This window comes from Erythrolamprus reginae, chromosome 8, assembly GCF_031021105.1.
Source record: "Erythrolamprus reginae isolate rEryReg1 chromosome 8, rEryReg1.hap1, whole genome shotgun sequence".
NCBI lineage: Eukaryota > Metazoa > Chordata > Lepidosauria > Squamata > Dipsadidae > Erythrolamprus > Erythrolamprus reginae.
Genome location: NC_091957.1, coordinates 19498630 through 19518400, shown reverse-complemented (window position 1 = coordinate 19518400; position 19771 = coordinate 19498630). Strand labels below are relative to the sequence as shown.

The following is a 19771-nucleotide window of genomic DNA, read 5'->3' as shown; positions in this document are numbered from 1 at the left end:
AAGGTTGAGAACTATCTCTATTTCCTTTCATTGGTGACCTTTTACCACAGACAATGGAGTAATCTCCCCCCCCCCCTTTTAACTCTTTGGTTCAGAATATCTACACCTATCTGGCAAGCTAATCTACAAGTTGTTCTGCTGGGCTCTCTGGTAGGAGCCTCTCGAAAATTCAAGGGTACAAATTTCAGACACACACATGTTTGAAAATTCAAAACAATGTTCTTTATCACAAAATTCAAAATAAATTATGCACTCTTTTTGTATTGCAAAGAGCACTCGTTCCAAAACAACCGGGTAGTCTGTACAATTTCCCTTAAGCAGTCATTAAGTACTTAGCTAGCAGCTGTGAAGAAATTTCACACCCGTTGCTCTGCTTTGGTTTCAAAGGAGTGAAAAATCAACAAAGTCCAGAAAACAGCAACACATGATTTCTGAAGAACTGCGATCAGATACTCTTTCACAACAGCCAAACCCACACGCTGCTATTTATAGCAGCAGCCCTAATTACTGGAGCCCCACCCAACCACAGGTGGCCTCATTTTCTCTTGTAATAATCCTTCAGTTGTTGTCTCCTATGCATCACTCTACACATGCGTGGATGTGTCATTAATTCTTGTTCAGAATCCAAGGATGATACAGATGATTGATCTCCTCCCGGGCTGTCTGCCAAACTCCCCTCTTCCCTGTCACTCATGCTTCATTGGCAGATTCCATCGGGAGCAAAACAGGCCTGTGGCATGTGGATGTCTCCCCCACATCCACCTGCACATTCCTTGGGGCAGGAGCTGGGCCAGAGCTAACCATAACACAAGTCCATTCCATTGATTGATTGTTCTGTCAGGAAATTTCTCCTTAGTTCCTTGGTTGTTGGATTTTCTTTTCTTTCCTGGCGATTAGAATAATGAATCGGTGGAACTACTTGCCTCCAGAAGTTATGGGTGTCCCAACACTGGAGGTTCTTAGGAAGATATTGGAAGAACAAGGTATTTTCTGAGAGGGAGCAACTCAAGCTTGACGAGGAAGTAATGTGTTAAGCTGTCATGGACTTGACACCTGATTTTCCTGAAAGACAAGATGCAACATAGAGCATCATATACCGATAAAGGTGTGAAGAATTGAAAATGGTTCCCAAAGACTACTCGGAAGAATTGATACGCAAGCAGATGAACTTGGACCCTTTTTGCTCTTTGACTTTTAATATAAACCCCCTCTTTTTGTAGCAGTTTTAATTTTAGGGTCCAATTCTCCCAGGTATTCTCCGTAGATGTGTGTTTGCGTGTACGTCTCCCATCTTGTGTTTATTTCATATCCGGAATGTGTTTTGGCCATCCAGTTGTCATAGAAACAGTTACATTCCTTTCCATGTTCTCTAACAAAACCCAATGAAATTAAAGTTAAACCCTCAAGATCTTTTGGTCTGGTTGGAACCATCAGGCTAAAGTTGGCTTGGCAGCTGGGCGTGAATGTGGGAAAAGGGCTTATTTCTAAAAAGGACTCATGATTTTTCACCAATGGAGAGAATATAAATCTTCTGAGCCCAAAACTTTATAAGGTCAATCGTGATGAAGGCTTACGTGGTGAGGGGTAAAATATCTTACAGCTTTGATGGCGAACCTATGGCACGGGTGCCACAGGTGGCATGTAGAGCTATATCTCCTGGCACGTGAGCTGTTACCCTAGCTCTGCTCCAACGTGCATGTGTGTGCCGGCCAGCTGATTTTTGACTCATACAGAGGCTCTGGGAGGGTATTTTTGGCTTCCAGAGAGCGTCCGTTGGGATAGGGGAGGGCCTTTTTAACCTCCCCTGGGCTTTGGAGCCTGGGGAGGGCGAAACACGAGCCTACTTGGCCCACCAGAAGTTGGGAAACAGGCCGAAGGCCCCCCAGGAGGTGGGGGAAGCTGTTTTTGCCCTCCCCAGTCATTGAATTATGGGTGTGGGCACTCGCACATGTGCGATAGTGTGTACGCATGCTCTTTCGACACCCAAGGAAAAAAAGGTTTGCCATCACTGCCTTAGAGGGTGTTTTCTTGGGTTATGGTTCTTGAGCCAAAGGTCTGTTTAAATCTTTATTCAGTACCTTGAATGTTATTGACTTGATTAACGTGAATTTAGGATATGTCTACAATTTTGATGTGAAATTTTGGACCTTTAGATATCTTAGCCTTATTGATAGGAAGTCCTCTTTGGCTTCTATTTGTGGTCTTTAGAATTCACCTGCACCAAGACCATGCAAAGCATCATTTATAAATTGAGTAATAATGATTGATAGCAAAGACCAGAATCTCGTTCTTATAAGTACATATTTAATCCCTACAGTGCAAAACCCTGAACCTGCTTTGGTTTTTATAGCATTGATGTGAGGATTTCCCTACACCCCCCCCCCCCCCAATTTCAGATCTTTCGTTCTTCTAATTTAATCTTTTATTGATCTTTATTCAGGTCTTTCTCTTTTTTCAACTCCTCTGGGAGTTTTTCCAAGCTGAAATATGGCGTGTATTTAAAATAAAGCTTGGTATGCTTTGAGCTTGATTTTTTTTAAAAAAAAATCCCTTTTCTCCAGCTGCGTACATTGAAATTCTTACAAGAGCCCAAAGATCACACAGTGAGTGTTTTTGGACCCGAGGCGATGTAGGACTTTTTGCATGTCGAATGTCGAAGCTTGCGTGACTGAACAAGATGATATCGCGATGGAAGGAGCGTTTCTTTTCAAGGAAAAGCGATTGCGTGGGTCGAAAATCTTAGCCATTTGGGGGAAGGCGGGGGGATTGTTCTGATTTCCGATCCATATTTGGATCGTGGGATATCTTTCCGAAAGATGGTTTGATGATGTCTGCATCAAGGATAATACGCTTGGTAAATGATCTGTTTGTACTTCTTAAATCTGGATTCCCCCCTACATGGGAACTCTCTTAAATCTCTCTTAAATCTGGATTGCCCCCTAAGTGGGAACTCTCTCAAATTACTCCCCACCTGCAGCTGAACCTGCTCTGGAAAAAACACTTTTTTTTTAAAGCTACAAGTCTGGAATTAAAATAGCTTTAGGGCATGCTTTGAAAAATCCGGTGAATTTATTTATTTATTTATTTCAAATTGAACGTGGTCTCCATACCGCTCTGGACAGACTGAGAAGGTGCTTAATTGGAATCTGGCTTCCATTCGGACAAAGTTCCTGAATGGAATATCTGTCGTCCTCTCCCCAGACCTCTTTCCCCTCCCCTTGATCCCAGCGACACCATCTTCCAGGAGGGAGAATAATTGTGGGGGACCGTAATTGTGTTATTGTCGTTAGGGTTTCCCCAGCTAACTTGCCTCCTTGGCGGTTGGGCTTAAAAACCGGAGCCTCTTCTTTGAGGTCGGTCATCTCTGTCGCCATCTCACCTGAGCCTACAGTCAATCCCTAGAACTGTAATAAGACCATGATCATGTGAGGGGGGGGGGAGAGAGAGAGAGATGGAAGGGGGGGAGGGAGGGGGAGGCCGGAGCAATGGGGAGACATGTTCTTCACGTGTGTTTTGACAGCGCAAGCTTTTTGGGCGATGCTGTTTTCTGTCGGGTGCTTGGAGAAAGCCCCAACCCAGACGCCACCGGCTCGCCGTAGAGAGGGATTAATATGCTCTTGCTTTACACCTTTTTAATATCGTTCTCAGAATCAATCTACCGGCGGGGCGCCAGAAGATGGAGGAAGCTGTACCGAGTGAATGGCCATTTGTTTCAAGCCAAGCGCTTTAACAGAGTAAGTACTGTGGCCGAAAGAGACGCCCGAGGCGATTGGGGGGGGGGGCGGAGGCAAGGGGGGGGGGGGGTAAGGAGATGGGTGGGGAAGAGAGAAAACCAGGGACTGCTTTTTCTGCCAGGTAGATGTTTCTACCGGCCTGGAATGGGGGAAGAAAAAAAGAAGAAGAAAGAATCAATTCAGCTTAGGCTGCACTCCAGCCATTGAATAACAAGCTTTCAGTCTTTACATTTTGGAGAGAGAAAATCCTAGCGTGATTCCCCTGCCTCATATGTGTTTGTGTGTGTGTGTGTGTGTGTTGGTATGTTCGGAGGAATATTTATTTATTTATTTTTATGCTGGCTTTCCAGCTCATCTCCACGATGGGGGAATATCTGCTCCCCCAATACAACCCAGATTTTATTTTCCCCCTTCCCCCCCTTTCTCCCCCACTCATATCGTTTCTCTGGATTAGCTTCAGGATGCTTTAGAATGCTCTTAAAATGCACGGGGAGCTAAATAGATGTGACCTAATTAACGACACCATAAATATTTCTATCTTTGGAGCAGGGCGGCTGCATGTGTGTGTGTGTGTGTGTGTGTTGGAGACACAGCTGTGTTAAAGATCTGGCTTCATCTATAAAGCAAAGCTTTCCTCCCCATCCCTTTCTTTCTTAACCCAACCCTTTAAATGCTGCAGGATCTAATCAGTATAGTACCATTATTTTTTTGTGAGGGTGAAGATTTGTGCATTTTGATAAATGGTTTGGACCTAAAGGTTTATTTAACTGCCAGGGTGGTATGGCTGTCACTACTTCTTGATACAAGAAGAGGCTGGTGTGCTAGTGTGAGTGCCTGCTCACAAACACACACTTGTTATCTCTGATGCAAGTTCTCCATCCGTTGAAGGGGTTCGGAGCAAAATGAGATATTTTTTTTAATTGGCAGCTCACGTTTTAATCTAATTACTGGTGATTGAAATCTTTCCTGATTCTGGTCTTGATATAAACAGCTGGCTCCTATACAGGTCCCTGAGGATTGTCATATGGGAATGTGCCTTTATTTTAATATCAAAATTGTATTTTAAGAATCAATTGAGGTAGGTTTTAATCACCCATCTTCCATAAGGCATAAACAACAATAGCTTTATCTTGGTCATGTTGATTTTGTTACAACACATGGATTTTAACAATGTTGTCAGCAGTTAATGGGTATTAATTAAAGCTATTCCTGATTTATTCCAAAATGTATGTATTGGAATTCATAGTTGTTAGATTCAGATGTCTAATTTTTTTCTTCAAAAATGTTCTCCATTTTGCAAACCTCTCATGCGTCTATATCAGTCTATATCAGATTACTAGGCATAAAGATGTCTAAAAATGTGTTTCTTTAATAATATTGCTTGGCTCAGAAGTGCAGCTAATTATGTCTGCCTAAGGAAACTAGACCTGGAAGTCTAGAGCATTAATCCAACAAATCAAACTTCAAATTTTAGAAAAACAAATGTTTCTGTATCAAATGTGTACATTACAAATATTTTCCCCTGCAGAACAAATACATACCTGTGGGCTCATTTACCTATTCATTTTAATAAGCCCCATACAGGGCACGTTCAATTCCACGATCTGCTACAGTAGCAATTAAGGCATTAAATCGGCATCACAACAGGGCCATAATTAAAATTTCGAAAAGTTTGGGCCTCTGAAGCATCCTTACATCATGTATGTTTGTTTACACCTGCCCACATCTGGCAGCCAAGATCTCCCGTCTCAGTCTGTTCTTCTCTATTTTATCAGATTTAAAGTCTATTATTATTTTCTTTTTTTAGAAAAAAACCACCCCTTTTCTATCGAAAACAAGACTTTGACAAGAATACAAAAGGATTATTTTGTTCCAGCAAGAGTCTCATAAATATTTTAACTCTGAAGTTATTGGCGGGAGTTGCAAGTAATTTTTTTGGGGGGGTGGGTTGTTTCACAATTTTTAAAAGAAGCTAATAAATTTGTGGGGGGCAGAGCAGATATATTGCCAAAGCTCCCTCTGGGTCAGCTTCTCTTTTACGTTTCAACCCTTCCCCAATAATATAGAAATTTAAACATCATCATTGGAAGTCTGTGGCGTGTTTTATTTTTCTTCCATTCCTTAACCCCAGTAAAATCACAACTTCCTTTATCAACCTTGCAAAATTCTGTAGTAGGTCCTACACTCCCTTGATCAACTGCGGCACATTCATTTCACTTATTAGTAGATAAATAAATTTGCTTGCCTTTCATCTCAATACCAAAGCGTCTCGGGTTTTGCAAAATCAAAACATTGCAAATCCAAGCCCCATCTAGTGATGGATGTTTGACTTTGCCCTCATAAGCCAACCGCCACCACCACCCCGGATTCCTGATAATTTGGGCATATTTTCCATTTTAAAAATATTTTTTCAGTGAAAGCTGGGTAGCTTTTCTCGATTCAGTTTCTTGATGTAGAACCGCTTTCTGCAAAGTCCTGGCTGATTTCAGTGGGCTGCCACAGCGTGGACGATGTAGCCCAGACCACGTGTGGAGCAGCTGTCACGTAAAATGGCTTGCTGAAAACACTTGCTCCCACTCAGTTCCATTTCAAGTGGCTTCCCACACACTAGCGTGGGGAAAATGTGTGAACTGGGCCATAGTAACTTGTGCAAAGAGGTTGAGGGTTACTCAGCCAGGCGCTTCTGCTCCTCTGATTGCTATCGCCGGCAGAAAATTAAAGGTTTCCTTTCTCTTTTTTTTGCAAAGGCACAAAAACACTTCTTTATGTTGGGGGGGCTTAGCTGCAATTGGACAATGGCTTCAATTATGTATAATTTTCCATTCTGTCAATTGGCCTTCATTCTCATTTTGAGGGGATTCAGAAGTAATGAAATTTGGGATATTGTAAACATCTTTGTCCATGTAGGAGCGCGTCAGCCTCCCAAATACAAAGCTGAAATTCTTGATAATCTACCCGTCATTTTACTGGAGCAAAATCTTATCACTGAAAACCGTTAACTTTTTTTTTTTGGAGTCTCACTTTCCAATCTGTTTCTCTCCCCTTCCCCCAAATTACTTAGGGTATGTTATTTGGTTCTGTAAAAGAAGCCAGGAAGGTCCTGATCTCATTAGCTCATAGCTTAAAATGGATATGTGAGCATATAAATCAGTAAAAATTCAGGAAGAATTATAGAATTCATTAATGGGCTTTTATTTCTTTGCCTGCAGTTCAAGCATTGCATAGGATGGGTTTATAAATCCAAAGTCACAGTGAAACAACGCCATTCACACCCTCAATAAGCAATCTGACTGGGACTTTATAAAAATGGACGTAAAATGAAGCCACAAGGGGGAAATTGCAAGGGGAGTCAAATTGGGTCCAGAAGATTTGAACACTACTCTCTTTCAAAGTTAGTTACAATGAAGAATTCAGTTCTGATTTGTCTTGTGGACAAAGCAAAAATGGGATGACACCACTGACACATTAAAAAAAGAGGTTCAGTCCTGAGGTCCTGGTGAGGAGAAGAAGTGAAAAAGAAAATAAAATGTCACTTTTCTGGAACAGTTCCAAAATCTCTGTGAGGTTAAAGTAATTTTGTGACATCTCTCTCCATTGCTGGATTTGAATTGGGAAACATTTAAAAAATGTTGCAAGATTTATCTGTCAGAGAAATGGGGCTGTTGTTATTATTATTATTATTATTATTATTAATTATTATTATTATCCTTTATTATTATTATTATTATTATTATTATCCTTAATAATAATATTATTATTACTATTATTACTATTACTATTATTATTTATTAGGTTTGTATGCCGCCCCTCTCCGCAGACTTGGGGCGGCTCACAGCCACTGTTCCCTCTAATTTTTTTTTGGGGTGGGCGGAAAGGTATAGTGTCTGAGCCGCAGTCCCTTTGGGACTGGGCGGCACAGAAATAATAAATAAATAAATAAATAAATAAATAAATAAATAAATACTGTGTGTCTCTAACAGTGAGCTTATAATAGGGCAACTCTATCAATATCAAAATGCCACTTAAATAGTTGAGCTAGTTTCAAACTAGATTTTGATTTTCTTTCTCTCTTCCTTACTCCCATTCTTTTTCTTTCTCTTTTCCTTCCTCTCTTTTTTCTATCTGTTTCTCTCTCTTCCTCTCTCTCTCCTTCCCTCTCACTCTTTCCCTCTCGGCTTCTGGGCAGGTTTGGAAAACTCTGAGTTGATGATGATTTTTAAGTGAGCGATTGCTCACTGCTCAGCTTAGAGGGAACTATGCTCACAGCAACAATAGAAACAATATACAGTATTACAAATCTAATAATTAAAAAATCATTTTAAAAAACCCTAATTAAAAAAAAAACATGCACACAAACATACCATGCATAACTTATATAGGCCTGAAGGGAAAGGAATATCTCAATTCCCCCATGCCTGACGACGAAGGGCTTTATAGGTCATAACCAACACTTTGAATTGTGACCGGAAATTGATCAGCAACCAATGCAGACTGCGGAGTGTTGGTGTAACATGGGCATACCTAGGGAAGCCCATGATTGCTCTCGCAGCTGCATTCTGCACGATCTGAAGTTTCCGAACATTTTTCAGAAGTAGCCCGATGTATTAAACATATTAATGACTTCCTGTAAGATAAAAAGTTAGATTATTATCACCAAACCTTTAGCCACAGGCTTACCTATTGATCTAAGATGAAATGTAAACTAGTAACCAACCCAGCTTAGAGAGCAGCAAGGCCGGTGCTGCCGGTGTTTCCCTCTATGTATAAAACATATCCAGATCACCAACGACAAATTTCTTGTGTGTTCAATCACACTTGGCCAGTAAAGAATTCTATTCCATTTTCCAAGATCATATTGTAAAGTCCCAGAAGCTTCTCCAAGCCATTGAGATGCCAAAGAGAGTGAGACTCCAGATCAGGCTTGCAAAAAATATCAACTTTTATTTACGGCCAAAGTAAAAAGGCTGAGTGAGAAAACCATGCCCAAAACACCCAGACAAAATGCATGTTAGGAATAGCCACGCTCTGCGAGATGTTTGATGAGGAGAAGGACCAGGGGAACATGATAGCAGTCTTCCAATATCTCAGGGGCTGCCACAAAGAAGGAGTCAGGTTATGCTCCAAAGCAGCTGAGGGTGGAACAAGAAGCAATGGGTGGAAACTAAACAAGGAGAGAAGCAACTTAGAACCAAGGAGAAATTTCCTGACAGTGAGAAAAATTAACCAGTGGAACAGCTTGCCTCCAGAAGTTGTGAATGCTCTTTAACAGTGGAAGTTTTTAAGAAGATGTTGGATAACCATCTGTCTGAAGTGATGCAAGGGGTTGAACTAGAAGACCTTCAATGTCCCTTCCAACTCTGTTGTTGTTGTTATTATTATAGAATATTATATACATTTTATGCCAATAGAAACAATCTTTACCCTATCACAGACAAAGGTTTGTTTCCAACGTGATCTTTAAAGGATGGATCTCCAACCTTGGCAACTTTTAAGACTTGTGGACTTCAGCTCCCAGAATTCTTCAGCTGCAGAATTCTGGGAATTGAAGTCCACAAGTCTTAAAGTTGCTAAGATTGGAGACCCCTGCTTTAAATCATTCTTCTGTTCAGGTCCCTGTCTCTATCCATCTTATCTATGGAGTATTCCTATAGCATTATGTAGGGACAGAATGCTTTCAGGATTTATGAGGCAGGAAAACTCCCTATTCTGATTCCTTTTATCTATGGGACCTGATATTCCTGGGTAACAATTTCTTCTATATTTCCAAGGTTGTGCCTAGTTTTAAAGCCAAGAATAGAAGCAAAACACAGCAGTGAAATAGCTAATGCCAACCAGTATTATTTACTAAGCTAGAATTAGATCCTAATAACTGATTTCTGACAGTATACAATAATATAAGCAGGAGCCAATAACAAAGCTCAATTCATAACAGCTGGTTTCTAATAGTCTATCAGAAACAAACAGCAAATATTGGTTCATTCAGTAACAATTATACAGTAGCATAAGAAACTCATAATAAAAACAAATAGCCAATATTGATTCATATACTCCTTCAACAGCAAATTGGTTTCCATAATCTTTTCATTTCCAGGTCATTTATTTTAAGAGAGATGAGAATATTTTGCTCTAAAACCAAAAGCTGTAACATTGAATTATGTCAGTTACTGTAGTATAGTTTTGTATCCAGGTTCTCTTGCAATCCATGCCCAGGAAGCGATCGAAAGAAAATAAAATTTAACACTCATGATTATAGGTGGCCGGTAGCATTAGTTCATGCCAGCCAGCCTGTTTGGAAAGGCTGTTTCTGAAATGATTGTCTGCAAAAATGCCTCTTTCTGTTTTTGTTGTTGCTGTTTGTTTTTATGCAGAAAGAGGCTTTCCAGCAGACAAACATTTCAGAAACAGCCTTTCCAAAGTGGATGTATTTCTAATTGCATGACTCAGGGAAAATGTGTTAATGTTTGGTTTTCCAAAAGCAATGGGCAGTTTAGACTTGAAAACAATCAGAACCCTGACATTTAATATTTGCAAAGTGATGATTTAAAAAAAAAACCCTCACACATTTGTTCTCCTGTTTGTAATATATTTTTGCTGATAATGAAAAGGAAGGGAGATTAGTATAGATCTATTTCAAGCTATTTTGCTCTCATCAGCTAGCCATACCCTTACCGGGATTTGAACCTGGGCGGTCTGCCTGTAAGGCAGTAAGTTTATTGGATTTATATGCCGCCCCTCTCCGAGGACTTGGGGCGGCTTGCAGCATATAAAAAAAGACAATATATATCAAAATCCAAATAATTAAAATTCAAAGTTACAACTCAAAAACTAAAGTCTGCGGAGAGGGGCGGCATACAAATCTAATAAATAATAATAATAATAATAATAATAATAATAATTATTATTATTATTATTATTATAGAACCAATTAAAATACATACATAACCATATACATTCATCGACCAGGGGGAGAATCTAATAACCCCAAGTTTGGCGGCATAGGTGATTCTTTAGACTCTTATGAAAGACGAGGAGGGTGGGGGCAATACGAATCTCTGGGGGGAACTGATTCCAGAGGGCCGGGGCCCCTACAGAGAAGGCTCTTCCCCTAGGTCCTGCCAAGCGACATTGTTTAGTGGACGGGACCTGGACAAGGCCGACTCTGTGGGACCCAATCGGTCGCTGGGATTCATGCAGCAGGAGGCAGTCCCATAAATAGCCTTAACCTCTAGACCACAGGTTCTCCTCCTGTCTCAGCTTCTACCAGGGAAGAATTATATGCTTTTTTCTGTGGAGTCACCCTGGTATACCCAAATATGGGAGGGAGCATACTGTTTCTTTTTTGTCACTCGACTCCTGGATGGACCAAGTGGCAAAAAGGAGGCAGTATACTCCCTCTCATATTTGGATATACTGTACACACATATACACACACCATTTTAGCATACCTTGCTAAAAACAAACATTTGGCAATGAAGCTTCTCTTTGAAATTGTATGATATTTTGTTCTCACCTCTAACAAGTTGACTTGGGTTTGAAAGTATCCGATTAGTTCTAAGAGTGCCAACTGAGCCAATAAAAAGATTAGAGACTGTTGGTTCCCCAAACTGCTTAAATGTGTGTGTATATATGTGTGTATTTACAGTTTTCCCTTGATTTTTGTGGGTTCGAACTTTGCGAATAGCCTATACCACGGTTTTTCAAAAAATATTAATTAAAAAATATTTCGCGGGTTTTTTTTCTATACCACGGTTTTTCCCACCCCAATGACATGATACGTCATCGCCAAACTAATAATTTTTGCAAATAAATAACAAAAATAATAATTATTGTTAATAAATAATTATGTTTATAAATATCAGGATTACTAAGTGTCTTATTCAATGGTGAGTACCAGTAATAATGGTGAGTAAATGGTTGTTAAGGGAATGGGAAATGGTAATTTAGGGGTTTAAACTGTTAAGGGATGGCTTCTGATACTGTCCATAGCCAAAAATGGTGTATTTACTTCCGAGTCTCTACTTTGCGGAAATTCGACTTTTGTGGGCGGTCTCAGAACGCATCCCCTATGAAAATCGAGGGAACACTGTATATATATATATTCCAGGATTAATGAATGTATGTTTTTCTGGCCCTAACATCCTCCACCTGGTGCTGAGATCCCTTTGAGTTCTCTTGCTTTATAAAGGGCCCCTGCTAAGTTTTAAAAAAAATATGTACTTTAATCAGATCCTTTTGATTCTTAGCTCACCTCAGTGGGAATTCTTCAGCATTTGATGCCCAAGAATCTGTTTGCCTTTTAAAAAAAAACCAACTTTCTCAGCTTAGGATGTAAAAGCATCGGTTGCCAGAGGAACTGTCACAGCCCTTGTAACATCTATCAAGGAGTTGTTCTGATGACTTCCCAGAGGGGATAACTATGTGTGTCTTCAGAACCTGGAAAAAGGGTCAGCCTTTCTTCCTATTATTATTCTTTTCTTTTCTTTTTCCTTTTGCCTCGGTGCATATTCTTACAAATTAAACCAAGGGATATTTTGACGGAGCAGCTCAACATGCCATTATACTTGTGGGAGGAAGGGAAATGCTTTTTATCCCCATCGATTTACTGGGTGTGTGTGTGTGTGTCTGTTTGCCACTGCTACCCAACAGGATTTTTAAGGGGACAGATCAAAGCAGAAACGACATTATCTGCTTCAGAAGCTAATCACCCTCTTTAGAGCCTGCCAGCACACTTCTGGTCAAGAGGCAACATTTTTCTTAAGCCTCTCTCACAATCTTAACAGTGGGAAGGCATTTACTTCGACCGGTGACCTGAAAAGCAACAACAACAACCCATCTCTCCTTCAGGGGGAAAAATAGTCCTCCGTGATTACAATTTGATCTGATGCACGTCTCCGTTCTCAGGTTGACCCACTCCCTTCCTTTCCCGTTGCAAACTCTGTCCCTTGCATTTTGTAATTGCTCGACAGGGTGGTTTCTGTTGGTTAATGCAGAACATGTTATTGTTCTGTAGTATTATTATTATTATTATTATTATTATTATTATTATTATCAGATTATTATTACGTGAAGAGTTTTTTCTATCTCTTGGCATAGGAAAATAAATGAACTCCTTCCCTTGCTGTAAATGCCAGGGAGCAAACAACTCTGGCTTCGGTGCATGCAAACCAAGATTTGATATGCTGATGAATTTGTTTTTTACTGACTGTTTTTCAACTGGCATTGCAAATTTTATATAAAATGGATATAATGCTAGCTAAGTCCTACATGGCATTGGACCAGATTACTCGCAGGACCAGCTTCTGCTGCATGAATCCTAGCGACCACTTAGGTCCCACAGAGTCTGCCTTCTCCAGGTCCTGTCAACTAGACAGTGTCACTTGGCGGGACCTAGGAGAAGAGCCTTCTCTGTAGGGGTCCCAGCCCTCTGGAATCAGCTCCCCCCAGAGATTCATACTGCCCCCAGCCTCCTCGCCTTCCGTAAGAGTCTAAAGACTCATTGGTGTCACCAGGTTTGGGGCCATTAGACTCTAGCCCCCTGGCTGACGAGTGTAGGTATGCCTGCTGCTGAATGGGAATGAGTGATTTTTAAGTGCTATGAGGGTTTTTAAATTCAATTAGCTAAATTAATTAGATATTTAGATATTTGTACTCTACATTGTGTTTCTCGATATGTTGTAAGCCACTCCAAGTCCTCTGAGAGGGGCAGCATATAAATCTGTCTGTCTGTCTGTCTGTCTGTCTGTCTGTCTATCTATCTATCTATCTATCTATCTATCTATCTATCTACCAATAACCAATCAACCAACCAAAATTAAAAGGACTCCAGAGTCACTTGGACGGTAAGACAAGGGAATGAATGAATGGAATAAATGAATGGAATGAATGAATGAATGAATGAAGTTGGTAGACTTTACAAGCTAGGTAGGTTAAGAATAAGCAGAAATTACTTCTCCACTCAAAAACACTTGTCCTGAATCATCATATTCAGGATACTTTAGTGGTGAAAATGAAAGGGTCTCCTTCAGTTTGTTGAAGATTAGAAAGAATGAAGACGAAGACATTTGGATGCAATTCAAAGTGTTGAACCTATAAAGCCCTACATGGCTTAGGAGCAGATTACCTATGGGACCATCTTCTGCCTCATGTGTCCCAGTGGCCGTTCAGGTCCGACAGAGTTGGTTTTCTCCAGGTCCCGTCAGCCAGGCAATGTTGTCTGGTGGGGCCTAGGGGAAGAGCCTTCTCTGTGGTGGCTCTGGCCCTTTGGAACCAAGTCCCTCGGGAGATTCATACCGGCCTCACCCTCCTGGCCTTTCACAAGGTCCTGAAGACCCACCTTTGCCAGCAGGCATGGAAGCCCCGAGTGTTAAGAATTAACTCCAGCCAATGTCATGAATGGTTAATTTAATTGGATGAATGTGGATGATTGCTTCTTAGGAAAATGGGGTTTTAGAATTTTTTTAATATTACCGGTAGATTTCTTACACGTTTGTATTTGTATTTATTTCTGTTGTAAGCTGCCCTGAGTCAGTTGAAAAGGGCGGCATAGAAATCTAATAAATCTAAAACTAATCTAATCTATTCTGTTCTATTTATTCTATTATTATCTGCTTCCTGTTCAAAAGTTGGCTCGATTTGGCATTGGTGTTTCTAGTTCAAAGGTTTAAGAAGGAGATGATGGGAAAACCCTTCTTTGTCCTTTAAGATGGATGGATTTCAACTCCCAGAATTCCATAGCCAGCATGCTAGCTGTGGAATTCTGGGAGTTGAAGTCCAACCGTCTTAAAACTGCCGAGGTAGAGAAACATTGTGCTAGACTAACAAACAATCCAGCCTGAAATTGAAATGCTGTGTTGACCATCAGAGAGGCCACATGGATATCAGGAAAGCTTTGTATCCATCCTGCAACGAAAGCCTTTGGCTGTTGTTTTCGCTTTCAAAATGTGGTTTTGTTTATCTGGGGGCCTGTGTGTCACTTCAAAGTGCTTCCTTTTGTGTTCCAGAGAGCATACTGTGGCCAGTGCAGTGAAAGGATATGGGGTCTGGGAAGACAAGGTTACAAGTGCATCAACTGCAAGTTGTTGGTCCATAAACGTTGTCACGTTCTTGTCCCACTGACCTGCAAAAGGCATATGGTAAGTTGGATCCTTGCCCACAGCTTTGACCGGGTTGCGTTAGAAGGAGAGCATAACAGGATGGAGGTTATGCCGCTTTCAACGCTCGGGAGGTCATCTGATTTGTGTGTGGGATAAACCACACCTTAGTTCATTGATGGCGAACCTATGGTATGGGTGCCACAAGTGGCATGTGAAGCCAAATCTGCTGGCACGCGAGCCGTTGCCCTAGCTCAGCTCCAACCTGCATGTGTGTGCCAGCTACCTGATTTTCAGCTCACACGGAGGCTCTGGGAGGGCGTTTTTGGCTTCCAGAGAGCCTCCAGGGGGATGGGGGAAGGCATTTTTACCAGGGAAGTCTTTGGAGCCTATGGAGGGTAAAACACAAGCCTACTGGGCCCACCAGAAGTTGGGAAACAGGCCATTTCCGGCCTCCGGGGGGCAGGGGAAGCTGTTTTCGCCTTTCCCGGGCATTGAATTATGATTGTGGGCACTCGCAAATGCACGATAGCATGCACACACGCTCTTTTGGCACCCAAGGAAAAAAAAGGTTCACCGTCACTGCCGTAGTTCATCTTTCCTGACGAAAAAACACAACGATTCTGAACTGAGAAAATAAAATATCTTTTTTGTCTTAAGCTCTTTCCACATAAACGTTGCAGCTTTATATACTTTTTATTGCTCTATATGGTGACTCCTTACCTCAAAGAGTCTCAAAAGAGAAATATCTTCCTGCTTGCATTTATTTGTGAAATACAGCAAAATGGGCTTATTTTAGCTATGCGCGCTAATTCATAAACGGAAAATCGGTTTATGCTAGAACTATGTTGTACAGCTTTCGCCAGCTTCTAGTTGGCAAGGCAACTCTTGATGGATTTCCTGGTTGGTCTTCAAGAGAACTGGCCCATTATACAAAATTTGCCCCCCTTTTTAAAAAAAAATTCTTTATGGATCCGTATTCTTATAGGATTCTGTGATGCCTTCCCAGGAACCTCACTTAGATGATAAGAATGACGAAGCTGACATTGCCACAGAAGAAACGGACGGAAGTGAGTACGGCTTCCCTTACAGTCTAGAAATGTTTTTGCAAAAAAGAAAAAAGTATGCCCTGTCAGGGATTCCCCCCTCCCCATTTCGCACTGTTAAACTTCAAAACATCCCGAAGGACAATGACTAATTGATAGGCTTCTCAAGGGGGCCATGCAGAAGAAGGAAAAACAGCTGTGGAGCCACTTGCCAAGCCCAATGGCAAAATCAATTATTTAGAATAAAAGTTTATTCCTGGATTTATTCAGGGACTGTTCATCAGTGTGACGTGATAGTTGAAAGTATAAAATTAGGAATGGGGGGATCCAACGATCTAACCCAGCCTCAACCACAGTCCGCTTCGATCAGAGGGGAGTTGCTCTTCTATAGAACCGGTAGCGGGAATTTCCCCCCTGCTCACTGAACTGGGAGGAATCGCTGGCTGGCCACACCCCTTAACCGTCTCTAATGGTGGCGCCATAGGGACTGACATCTTGTTTTTTGCTTTTGCACATGTGCAGAAGCTGTTTTACCGGCACTGCTTTTTCTTGGGCAGAGTTAAGGTGACCCAATGACATATTTTTTTGGATATCTAGCTGGTCATTCACCACAGAGAAAAAGAAATAATTTCTGCAAAAATAGAATAGAATAGGAATAGAATAGAATAGAATATTTTATTGGCCATCTTTGGTGCATATGCTCTCAGTGTACATAAAACAAAAAGATATTGGCTAAGTGTACTGAAATGCCTTTTAAAAGATTTTCCTTCCCAAATTCCTATACAGTGGTCCCTCGATCATCGCGAGGGTTCCGTTCCAGGACCCCTCGCGATGATCGATTTGTCGCGAAGTAGCGGTGCGGAAGTAAAAACACCATCTGCGCATGCGCAGATGGTGTTTTTATTTCCACCGCAGCAGCGAGGAGCCGAAGATTGGGTTTCCCCGCCGCCTCGCTGCTGCTGCTTGTCCGCGCGCGTGCCGCCCGCCCCCCCCCCCCGCGCTGTTGCTGGGGCCGCTTCTCAGCTGAGAAGCGGCCCTGGGGTTTCCCCGCGCGCGCGCGTGCCGCCCGCCCCCCCACGCTGTTGCTGGGGCCGCTTCTCAGCTGAGAAGCAGCCCTGGGGTTTCCCCCCGCGCGCGCGTGCCGCCCGCCCCCCCGCGCTGTTGCTGGGGCCGCTTCTCAGCTGAGAAGCAGCCCTGGGGTTTCCCCCCGCGCGCGCGTGCCGCCCGCCCCCCGCGCTGTTGCTGGGGCCGCTTCTCAGCTGAGAAGCGGCCCTGGGGTTTCCCCGCGCGTGTGCCGCCCACCCGCCCACGCCGTTGCTCGCGCCTTACCGGGGCAAGAGGGGGAAGACCCAGGGAAGCCTCTGCCCGGCGGGGAAACTCCACCATCTACGCATGCGTGGAAGGGCACGCATGCGCAGATGGTGGAGTTTACTTCCGGGTTGAAAACTCGCGATATAGCGTTTCGCGAAGATCGAGATCGCGAAACTCGAGGGACCACTGTACTGTAATAAGGCAGTTGAACAAGGTGACACTGAGTGGTTAACTTGGCCGGCTAAATATAAATCTTCTTATCTTTGCCTGCTATTTGATATTTTTAAAATGCTGATATGTTTGCTTTATGGTTCTGTTTTGTATGTTTTCTCCTGCAGTATCTTATATTTCTTCGACTCGGAAACACGATAATATTAAAGATGATTCTGAGGTAGGTCTCATTTTTTTTCACTATAGCATTAATACAACCCTTTATTTAATTGTAGCAAGTCCGTTAGACAAAGCTGTTAACACATGGACTTCAACTCCCAGAATCCTGAAGCATCACACTCATCGTAATGTTCATGAGGTTGAGCAACACTGGTCTTATTCTCTCCATTCTTCTTTCATATTTATATTTTTCTCTGAAGAATAATCTCAGCACATCTCACTGGGGAAAAAAACCCCTTGATTGGCTGTACAGTCTGGAATACATAATTAGGCAAAAAGGGGGCAGTTACAAATACAGTGGTACCTCTACCTAAGAACGCCTCTAGATAAGAACCAGATGTTTAAGATTTTTTTTGCCTGTTCTCAAGAATCATTTACCACTTACAAACCCGAGCCTCCGAAACTATAACTGGAAAAGGCCAGGGAGAAGCCTCCATGGGGCTTCTCTAGGAATCTCCTGAGAGGAAACAGGGCCGGAAAAGGCGGAGAGAAGCCTCTGTGGGGCCTCTCTAGGAATCTCCTGGGAGGAAACAGGGCCTCCACTCTCCCTCTGGTTTACCCAACCGCACGCATGATTTGCTTTTACATTGATTCCTATGGGGAAAATTGCTTCTTCTTACAAACTTTTCTACGAACTTGGTTACAGAACGGATTAAGTTCATAAGTAGAGGTACCACTGTACTTTAAGTATGTTTGCGGGAGGAGGGGGAACATAGGGAGTAGGACATTCAGTGATAAAAGGGTCTTTTAAAGAAACAGGTCTTAAACAGCCACCTAAAAACTAAGAAAAGATAGCCAGTTGATTTCTCTAGGTCAGGGGTTCTAGTACATTGATTTTCTGATGGAAAAGATCCTATTTTTAGCTGGGTAGTATTAATAGGATAAGAAACCCATAAAGCTAATAGCAATCAAGCATGATTTTGAAGGAGGACATCCTGAGATTCCGATACTAAAAACGCTCAATTATTTAAAGGTCGTCCCCGCAAATCAAGCGAGGAAATTATGGAATGTTATTAGTATCACAATTACATGATGTTGATATTGAACTGGTATTGAATTCCCTTTTCACTACGCGCTTCCTGTTCTATGAGACTTCGTTTTGCCAGACCCATTTATTTTTCTTTTAGAAAAGTAATTATACCTAAGAAGGCAGGGTAGGACGTGTGCAAGGCATTTGGTCATATATTACATGGTTCTTGAAATGGGGTTGTCCAGTTTCACTAGAATAGAAATAGAATAGAATAGAATTCTTTATTGGCCAAGTGTGATTGGACATACAAGGAATTTGTCTCTGGTGCCAATGCTCTTAGACGTGAGGAAACAATCAATATTAATAAAAATCTTAAGGATACAAGCAACAAGTTACAGTCATAACTGGGAGGAAATGGGTGATAGGAATGATGAGAAAAAACTAGTAGCAATAGCAGTGCAACCTTAGTGAATAGTTTGACAGTGTTGAGGGGATTATTTCTTTAGCAGAGTGATGGCATTCAGAAAAAACCCTGTCGAGTTTAATGAAAAGAAGGACTAGGGGAGACACGATAGCAGCCTTCCAATATCTCAGGGGTTGCCACAAAGAAGAGGGAGTCAAGCTATTCTCTAAAGCACCCGAGGGTAGGACAAGAAGCAATGGGTGGAAACTAAACAAGGAGAGAAGCAACTGAGAACTAAGGAGAAATTTCCTGACGGTTAGAACAATTAACCCGTGGAACAGCTTGCCACCAGAAGTTGTGAATGCTCCAACACTGGAAGTTTTTAAGAAGATGTTGGATAAACAATGTAGGTTTTCCTGACCAAGCAGGGCTTGGACAATAAGACCTTCAAGGTCCCTTCCAACTCTGTTATTCTATTCTATTCTACTCTATTCTACTCTTTTCTACTCTACTCTAATCTAATCTAATCTACTCTATTCTATTTGACTCTATTCTATTCTCCAAAGCACCTGAGGGCAGGACAAGAAGTAGCAGGTGGAAGGTCATTAAAGAAAGATCCAACTTGGAACTAAGAAGAAAATTTCCTGATAATGAGAACAATTAATCAGTGGAACAGTTTACAGTACTGTACCTCCTTAAGTTGTGGGTGCTTCTATCACTGAAGAGTAATAGATAAGGGATGAAGAATCATTTGTCCGAAATAGAATAGAGTCTCCTGCTTGAGCAGGGGTTGGACTAGAAGACCTCCAAGCTCCCTCCCTGTTTTT

General features: G+C 41.8%; 1 protein-coding gene across 2 annotated transcripts in view; it reads left to right on the top strand.

Annotated features, from left to right (window-relative positions):
- PRKCZ (protein kinase C zeta) overlaps window positions 1-19771 on the top strand; it is a 97316-nt gene that overhangs the window by 54244 nt on the left and 23301 nt on the right. The window contains exons 7-10 of one of the 2 annotated variants that reach the window (XM_070759119.1): window positions 3649-3734; window positions 14735-14866; window positions 15813-15894; window positions 17520-17572. In XM_070759119.1, the coding sequence (XP_070615220.1) occupies window positions 3649-3734; window positions 14735-14866; window positions 15813-15894; window positions 17520-17572 (353 nt within the window). The remainder of the gene's footprint in view (window positions 1-3648; window positions 3735-14734; window positions 14867-15812; window positions 15895-17519; window positions 17573-19771) is intronic. The other variant, XM_070759118.1, reaches the window with a different exon arrangement.